The sequence below is a fragment of the Lotus japonicus genome, chromosome 1, assembly GCF_012489685.1.
Source record: "Lotus japonicus ecotype B-129 chromosome 1, LjGifu_v1.2".
Taxonomy (NCBI): Eukaryota; Viridiplantae; Streptophyta; class Magnoliopsida; order Fabales; family Fabaceae; genus Lotus; species Lotus japonicus.
In genome coordinates, this window is record NC_080041.1 from 64,773,150 (window position 1) to 64,782,875 (window position 9,726).

Sequence of the window (9,726 nt, forward strand, 5' to 3'; positions counted from 1 at the left end):
CAAACTTGTCTTCATGTGATCTAGTTTGAATGCAAAACAAATAGTTGTCATTTGATTTGAATGTGGGACAACCGTTTGTAATCAAACTAAGACTTTGGCGCTCAAAATTTGTCTTTGTTAGATCTGACTGATGACGTGGCATTGAACGATCAGAGACTTGAGGCTGAAGAGAGATTGATCCTACTTTACAAAACTGTTCAGTAGCAACATGACTCTTCTTCTTTCTGAGATATTTTTCCTTTAGAGGAGTGATAGAACGTTGAAGCGTGTAGTATCCTTTTGAGTTTCTCCTGAAATCAGAAACGTTATCAATAGTTTAATTTCCAGTTAAACTTCTTATATAAAATTGTTATGATCAAAATAAGATTTAAAAACGTTATGATGCGTTTGAACTTAACATCAACAATATAAAATGATATTATGAGTGTTATACATCTCCACAAATGCATATTATCCCGACATATTTGAGGTAGCTACTGCAGAACACTACGTGGATAAGGCATCTACACGAACTACATCCGCAATAACAAGGAAAAGAAGAAGAAAGTGTAGACTTGGATGAATATAATATCACACTGCTATATCTTTAATGACAGGTACTAACTTGTTCAGTTTTAAGTGTGTCAAGTTTGTGCCACCACCAAGGTAACTAATACCCTATCCATTCAGCATTATCTTTCCATTTATATAATACAAATACATTAGGTTGGTATATGTTAGAGACCCTGTAAATTGATCAACTATTCAAATTTGAAGTAACAATTGGTTGCATACTTGGCTCCAAGAGCGTGCCCTTCAATTATAGGGTGAAGCTCTTTGAGGGGGCCAACATCAAGAAATCTCATCCAGACCCAGAACTATATGAGTTGTATACAACCACTGATCTCCACACGTGAGAGTTTGGTTGCATGACACCTTTCCTTATATAGATTGACAAGTATCGCAGAACCCCAACTATATTTTCCAACTTCCTCAAAATTCCCCAAAAGAGGAAGATACCTCAGAGGAACATGCGACCCGCGAAAACCTCCAAATATGCGCATGATGTATGCCCGTGCAAAACACGCCAACTGCTAGGGGTTGTTAACGAAGTCTGGCACATAGTTAGAAGTCTCATTTAACAACCTAATTTTCAACGCACCTCATCTTATAGCATCCTTCGGGGGAACCTGTCCCAAATATTTCTCAATGATGGCAGAACAATTACAAGAGGTGGGACCGGTGACAACGTTACCATCAATCTTCAAGCCCAGCTGTAATGCAACATCATGAAGAGTTATGTTGCATTCTCTGAACGGCAGGTGGAAAGTGTGCGTCTTAGGTCTCCACCAACACACTGGTAAAAACATCTGAGACTAGGGCACACTGATAAAATCCCATAGCTTGAAGGTGACCTTGGATTATATCGGGAACACCATGTATGAGTCTCTACGTCTCATATCGTGAATGACGTGACCGTCAGACTTTTAGAATTCTATCTGGTTGTTCATTCCAGACTTTATCTGATATGTGTGTTTCTTTGTGAGTAAGATACAATAGATCGATATTATTGGGCCCAAGATTGATCACCAATTTCCTCTGCCATTGAAATTTTATAGAAAATGGTAATGGGGATCAAAATCTTTAGTGTAGGAAGAAATTAGGAAGGAATCAGAATGGAGAAGTGAAGTGAAATTAGGAAGGTTTGGAGAAGAAGTGAAGTGGAATTAGGAAGGTTTGGAGAAGTGAAGTGAAATTAGGAGTTGGGGCGAATGTTATTCAGGCAGTCCTTTTATAGAGTGTGAAAAGCCGGAAAAGCTCAGCATAATGCGCCCCAGTCAACGCGAATCCAATGATTCGCCTGGGTAAACGTGCATCTTTATCACTGTTAGGTGAGCATGTCCCCCTGTCCCCTGCCACTAGCCTTGTCTCCTGTCAACATTGATTTCTCATTGGCTGCGCATATTCTTGTCATTGACTTTGCCTCGACTGACGCACACCACTCACGTCGATGCTGCTTGTCTCTAGTTAGCCATCAAGTTAGACATGATGAGAATTCGCGTGCAGGTGAGTGAATCCACTAAATGCCAAGCATATTCTAATTCTCACCTAGGGAATGAAGGGAATCTCTGACGGTTATAGTGAATGATAGTTCCGGTAGGTGACATTGACGTGAGGTGACACGCATCAGACCTTCACTACCACGTAGGAATAGGATCTAAGCTGTCCAGATTCACACCATTTCGGTAAATCTTTTACCCTTTTTTGGTAATTATTTTTTTCACATTATTCAAAAAAAAAAATTCCACTCAAACAATATGGAGAAGTTGAAAACCCGGTATAGTTTGTTAACAATACTGCGTTTTAAAACTCGCTATTGTTTAGGGATGTTGATTTCGAGTTTTAAAACTTGGTAACAGTATTACTGCTTCAGTATGCACACGAACTATTTACCTTCAAGGTTGAGTTTTAGAGCCCAATACTATTACAATACTGAGAGAACTTTGTTTTCACAACAAATATGACAACTCAAACATCAAGTTTAAAGTGCATTGATAAATGTCAATTTTACTTGTTTATCAATATTACTCCATCCGTTCTTTTTTAAGTGTCGTTTTAGCATAAAACTCTCTAATTAAGATAGTGGATTATTAGAGTTGTTTTTCCCATTCTACCCTCTCACATCTCAATCATAAAGTCATAAATCTCTCAAACCAAGATAGTGAATTGTTAGCTTTTTTTTCCATTCTCTCATATCATTAAACCACCTACCACTCTCACTCAATCATAAAGTCATAAAGGTCTTCATAGTTATTAAGAACGAATAATTTTATGGAAAATGTGAAGTGGAGTTATTGAAAAAGTAAGGGTATAATTGACAAAATGAAACTTAAAATATCAAAACGACATTTAAATAGGAAAAAAAATTGTTCTAAAATGTCACTTAAAAAGGAACGGAGGGAGTAATTCAGGGGCTTATCCTGCTAGTTTGCTTCAATTTACATCAATTTAACCTCAATTGTGTTGTTTAGTAAATGATTAGATTTAGTGAAACTCGTGACCATCTTAGTATATGCGACGTTGGAATCCTTAAAAATTGAAATAACCCAAAGCAAATGATTTTTGCTATAAGTTTTACATCCTTCCCAAAGAATGACAATAAAATTATAATGTGGACGAATTTTTTTAGAAAATAAAGAAACAAAGAATGACAATAAAATTATAACGTGGACGAATTTTTTTAGATGTTTACCCTAGTTAATTATATATATATATATATATATATATATATACTATTAAACTTTGACTTTTCCTTACCAAGTGAGTTGGTGTAGTGGTTCAGCACTTCATCCTTCAAGCAAGTGGTTGGGGGGTTCGAATCGCAATTTTTGCGAATAGAAAAAACTTATTGGCCAGCCCCCTACCGCTTAGTGCGCTGACCATGAGACGAGAGATTAGTCTCATGGTTGTCGGCTGTGGAGATACCTTGGTCAAGAAAAAAAAAAAACTTTGACTTTTCCTTTGTTCTTGAATAAGGAGTTCGATGTTTCTATAGAAAATCAGATTCTTTTTAAAATAAGAATAATTTTGGCAATTTGCATAAAATATTTCTTTTTGAAAGTAATTTTCATAAAATGTTAGATCAATTTGTATTGATTAATATTAATTGTAAAATACATTTAATAGTAGAAAACTAACAATTGAGTTTTGTTAATAAAGATATTTATTATAAATGTCTAATAATCGTAGAAAAGTCACAAATGAGTCATAAAAAACAATTAATTATTATTGATTATTTAAATTTCTGAAAAATATAAAAACACAAATATGACATCACCTAGCTACTAAAAATAGTATGAGAGAGAAAAGTGACCAAGAGAGACAATGGATGTGGTAGTGACACGTGTCGAAGTTGTCACTTATTGACTTCGAAATTAGTATATAATATAGGATAGGATTACATTAACAATAAAACTGGAAATTATAATGGCCCTAATCAATTTCTTGAAATAAAAGAAAAAAAATAGAAAAATATAGTATTTATATTTTTACTGCATCGAAAAATTACAAAGAAAAAAGCAAAACGACTAAGGCAGGATAAATTTATTATAGCAGGATAAATTAAAGCAGGACAAAGAAAAATATAGTATTTAGTATAGCAGGATAAATTTATTTGATTTTTCTTTATAATTATTTTTTGTAGAATTGTAAAAGGAATGGAAGAATTCACTGTATTAATTGAAAATTTTAATGCAATAACTGCGTGGAGAAAACTTAATTTTTTTTATTTCATAGAGCATTATCAACTCTGTCTACTAACGGGTGGTTGGTTCAAGTCCTACATGTTTGATTCCCTTTAAGCAAAGTCTCGAGTATGAGTCTTGTAGATGAAAAAACCCCGTTGGGAAAGTTAGGCCCACCATGATGTGGATGTTCCCGACTAGAACATGATTGCCTTTGAAGAAAGACACTTGTTTTACACCAGAAACTCTGCAAATGTCTTTTTTTATTAGTCAAACTTCTCGTTAAGGATTTGATCATTAGACATTTTCCTCCCTAACCCATATCTCATCCGGCTTTTACCACTTGAGTTATCTTTTGAAAAGAATTATAAATGTCCTTGAATACGGCAAAAGCAAAGATATCTAACAATTATTTTCCCGTGGTACTTTACTATATTTTTTGGTGTTCAATGTTCCTGTAATATATGTGTGTGTTTCCATTCTTTCAAAATTGCAAGTTATTTGATAATTTTTTTTTCCAAGGTTTTAATCCTTAAAAAAATTCTTTGAAATACATCACCAATTTTTGAACTCTCACAAGTCAATTAAGTGATGATATGTATGCACAAACATCACTTGTGTGTTTGAGTTTCTATTCAACTCAACATGGATGCATTTTAAAACCAACGTATAAAAATCTTGTTTTTCTGATCTATGTTAAATTTAATGTGACAACTTCTAACTTATGCATTAGTGTTTTAAGACATGTGAAATCACGTTTGCGTTCATTCTAACGTCAAAACAAACATGCACAATTGACGTGAGAGAACTAAACATGTGCATTTAAAAAAAGGATGCATTTCAAATAAATTTGTTTAGAGACAAAAACATGTTTAACCCTTTTTTTATTTTGCATCATATTATAGAGAATTGTTTTTCACACACCCCTTTTCACTATTTAGTATTTACACACCAATTCCCTTTAAAATTTAAAACCAAAAACATGAGATTGGCTTGTATTTTTTTTTGTTGATCAAAGTAACAAGTAATCCACATGTCCAATTTTGGTGTTATAGAACTGCTGGGCCTTGTTACTCAATTGGGTTGTTGGTCTACTTAATGAATTGGGTTTTGTCAAAATTATATTCTTGACAAAAAAAAAAGATTTTTGCTTTTTATTTGAGATGTAATAAGACATTATATTTTCATCATTTCTTCTTTCTTATCTGTTGGTTACACAGTCACATAGTTGTTTTTCCTGTTATATGTATTATGGTTTGACTGACATAAGCATTTATTGAAGTTAGCATAAAAGTTGAGACAAAATTAGAAAACCGCGTACGCTGTGGAAACTTAGTCAGTAAGCCAATCACATATATCTCTCTCTTTCTCTTCTCTTGTCCTGTTTCAGACACAAACTGAAATCTCATTTCCTTTTTACGAAGAGTGTGTGCTTTCGTGATGAGTTTCTTGAGACCCTCTGCATTGTACCATTTCCTGATCACATACTCTTCTCTGCGATGGATGCCATGTCAGAGTTCGGGCTTCCTTCGTTGGCCTGGTCTCGATGGTTTCTTGAGGCTTCTGGTTGTTGGGCTCCTCTGGTCTACCTTCTCTGAGCTTCGTTCCATACCTTCATCTTCCATGTTTCCAACTCTCCGTGTTGCCGATCGAATTATCGTTGAAAAGGTACCTTGATTCACTATCTACCAGTAGGATATATATTTATGTAAATGGCTAAAGCTAGCTGAAAAATATTTGGTTTTTGTTGTTGTTGTTTGTGGTGCCAATTTGGATTTGAGTGCATCTCACTAGCTAAGTGGGTACATGAAAGATGGACCCTTTTTGTCCTTTTTCTCTAATAGGAATATCTTAATTGCTACTTCTTTTTACCCTTACTGTCGCTAGCTTTCATTTAGTGTTACTACTAGATGGAGTATCTATAATCATAATTTCCAATGTCCCTTGTGCTTTGGCTTAAAAGGGGATCCATATTTTTGCTTAAGTATCCAATACATGAAAAATCAACTTTACGGATGTTGTTGATATGAGGAAATGTATTGGAATGTTAGAATTTCACCCAATCAAATGATTTGAGAGCTAGCAGATCAACGTCAAGATATTTTTTGAGCGAGCATTCTATTTAATCTTAAAAGTGTTGATTATTTTTCCTTGGTTTGGTTTTTATACTGAAAAGTAAAAGCTAACTATCCATTTATTCAGCATTTATAGTTTGCACAAAGGGCTATGGATAAAGTGGCTGGTCATATCATAGGATTCATAGCTAAACTTCATAGTTATTTTCCTTTCTTATCTGATTCTAGAATTTTAATCAATTGATGCACAAGATTAAAGGAAAAGAGCTTGAAATTGACTGAGAGTCTCTTTTCATTGAACAAAGCTGTCTTAAGCTACAGATGTTTCTTGTATAGTTTTTAATCTTCCAAAATCGCTACAATTCTTCAAGTATGATGTGTTGTTATGAAAAAGATATACGTATGAGATCGACTATGGCATTGAAGTTTACCATTATCAAGGAAAGTATGCCATCTATCATGCATTTTTGTTCCAAAAGAATGTTATATACACTCAACTTTAGGAGATGGATTAGGACAGACGCTTGAAGCTATTGTTGATTAGTGACTTAAACGGTTTATTCCTTTTAAGGTCATCATAAAAACTGAAATAAATAAGTGATTACATAGAGGGTCCAGAAGGAATATTAGAACTGGTTTTGTCAAGGGAAATTTTTGGAAGGCTAGTTCTCATTGTTGTTCTTTCTCATTTCGGTCAATGGCTTTGAAGTTTTAGTGATAAACTGTGCCTTCTGAAACAATAGTTTGGCATTTAAACAACAACTTCTAGTTTGTTACATTATGTTTTACTTACATGCTTATTTGATTCACCGTATATCCATTTGCATTCTGATGAGTAACACTTTCGGAAATAGGATCGATGGATATTTTCTAGTCTTATCTCTATTTTTCTACTTGTTACGTCCTTTTTTAATATTGGAATTGTGATGTTAGTTTCCTTGAAAACTTCCTCAGGCTTCATATTACTTCAGGAGTCCTGCTATCCATGAAATTGTAACGTTTCGGGATCCAACACAGGTATGTTGTGGTGGTATAGAATCTGTAGCCTACTTGCTGATATCCCTAGGGAAACAGCTGATAACCCAGTTCAGTTTTCTATGTAGCTTTCTGGAGACAACCCAGATGTTGTTTTTATTAAGAGAGTTGTCGCAAAAGAAGGTGACACCGTTGAGGTATAAATAATGTCTTTTGAAATGCCCTTTATGCATTAAGTTAGAGATTTGATAAAGCCAACATTGCTATGTGAACATTTGAAGAGATATAAGGGAATCAAACTATAATTCCTAAATTTACTAGCTTTGAACCAAGTCTATGATTTTAGTTGTTTACTCTTTGATTTAGTTAATTGTATGGTGGACTATTCAGATGCTAATATGTCAAACACTGTTAACTAATTAATTTGATGAGCACAGAGGAACGTAACTGACATCAGGTTTTTCTCACTTCAATGGTTGCAGGTTCATCATGGGAGACTCTACATAAATGGTGTTGCTCAGGAGGAAGATTTCATTGCAGAGCAACCAGCATACACAGTGAAATCAACTGTGAGACCATTGCTAATTGCTCGTCCTTTTTCATTTTACTTTTTCGCCCAATAATTTTGATGTAACCATGGATTACATTCATAAGCATGAAGGAGTGGAAATTGTCAGGATAAATTGCTTTGCACAATAACCAACTAAGCTCATTTCCCTTTTCACCATTCGAATAAATGAGTTCAACAGTTCTCAGTTCAAAGGTTTTCTGGGACAACTTCAGAGTCCTATCTGATTAATGATGTCCCCTTTATGAAGACTCACCTCTTCTATCCACTCCCTTTTATATTTGTTTTTGGACTGAATTCAAATTACTAATCTTATTTCTGTAAAGATCCCATGTTAGCTGGGTGTATCGGTCGAGTTACTCCTTATAATAAATTAAACTATCTTCCGCCAGTTGAACCAACTTTTAGGGTTGAGTTAGACCAAGACCACTCTCAAGTCTAATATCGCATTAAAGCTTATTGCAGGTTTGATATTGAACAACTCACAAATGTCCACTCAAAAATCTTTTGTTTTGTGTGTGAAGGGGGTGTGTTGAGTTCTCACATCAACTAGGTATATGGCTAAAATACCTTATAATAAATTGTAGAATTGTTTCCTGTTAAGCTAACTTTTAGGGTTAATTTTGGCTTATCCATTACAAGTCATATCATTAGTTGTTTATTCAATATTCATTATGTTCTCTCCTCATGATTACTTCTATGCTTGCAGTATGTGCCCAAAGGCCATGTTTATGTCTTGGGGGATAATCGTAACAATAGCTATGACTCCCATGTATGGTAAGCAACTATTGCAACAAGTTAATTGTACTTCCATTTTTCCTTCTCCATTAATTTTGAACTTTCAGGAGAGGCATGGTTTTCTAAATGTGTTGATGTACAATTCAATTGATCTGTTTCTACATGAATTTTTTCATAATGATCTCGTAATAAGTTTGAGGAAATATAGATGTTTTCCTTTGTTTAAGTGAAATGAGGAAAATACAGTTTTATAGAAGCACTTGTACATATAGTGTGAGAAGGATATCTTAATTTCCTCTCTGTTCTGTTTGGATCTTAATTTAAACTCTTTCTCATACTATCATATTTTTTACCTCTTGTTCCTCTTGATTCTTATATATCTTCTCTTTATGATGAACAGGGGACCACTTCCTGTTAAAAACATAATTGGAAGATATGTCATGTGCTTTCACAGACCAACAAATTGACACAAATTGAAGAAATAGTTGTTTTCTATGGTCTTACCAATGGGATGACATAATAGTCCATGTGATTTCCATGAAGAGTTCCATCCCGCTGTTCCATTACTGAAGCATATCATCTGCTAAATCTTTATGGGAATTGGATTCTCTTATGCTCATCTTGAAGCTTCCATCTTTCAAAGTATGAAACGAACTTGCAGAAGTAATGCCATGCTATTTCTGCTGGGTTCACTGTTATGTCATTTGCTATGTAGTATTCTCATAGGAATCTGATTTTCTCCATTAGTATTTGTTATATCTTGTTTAAGCCATGGTCAATTAAATGTGTGTGAAAGACAAATATCTTGTTCATATTTTGAACTTTTTGGACATTTGTAAGTCTATATCCGAAATATTTTGCCTGAGGCTGTCACTCTACATGCATTCATTTTTCCTTCAATGCTCATTCAAATCATATCATCCCATGCTATTCTCTTGTATCTCTTCAAATGTTTAATCTCCTTTCTCTGGGATTCCAATGATCAATATTTTACTGGAAGTATATCCTTCATGTTAAGTGATTTTACTCGAGCTGGTAGGATTTCTATGAATGACACACACCTTGCAAGTTATTAGAATTGATTTGACGAAATAATAAATTAAATACTTGTAAAAACGATTTTTTCGTACAATTAATCAGTATAAAT

General features: G+C 34.1%; 1 protein-coding gene across 1 annotated transcript; it reads left to right on the plus strand.

The window, feature by feature from the left end:
• Nucleotides 1-5,513: 5,513 nt before the first annotated feature.
• On the plus strand, nucleotides 5,514-9,519 carry LOC130738699 (chloroplast processing peptidase-like). The gene is made up of 6 exons (XM_057590813.1): nucleotides 5,514-5,891; nucleotides 7,253-7,315; nucleotides 7,402-7,470; nucleotides 7,756-7,842; nucleotides 8,551-8,618; nucleotides 8,980-9,519. Exons 1-6 carry the CDS (start codon nucleotides 5,664-5,666, stop codon nucleotides 9,044-9,046), a joined length of 582 nt encoding a protein of 193 aa, XP_057446796.1. The 5' UTR covers nucleotides 5,514-5,663; the 3' UTR covers nucleotides 9,047-9,519.
• Nucleotides 9,520-9,726: the final 207 nt, after the last annotated feature.

Coding starts and splice junctions, on each gene's coding strand:
- LOC130738699 (XM_057590813.1), top strand. CDS start 5,664: ATGAGTTTCTTGAGACCCTCTGCATTGTACCATTTCCTGATCACATAC. Junction 5,892..7,252: donor ATCGAATTATCGTTGAAAAG/GTACCTTGATTC, acceptor AAACTTCCTCAG/GCTTCATATTACTTCAGGAG. Junction 8,619..8,979: donor AGCTATGACTCCCATGTATG/GTAAGCAACTAT, acceptor TATGATGAACAG/GGGACCACTTCCTGTTAAAA.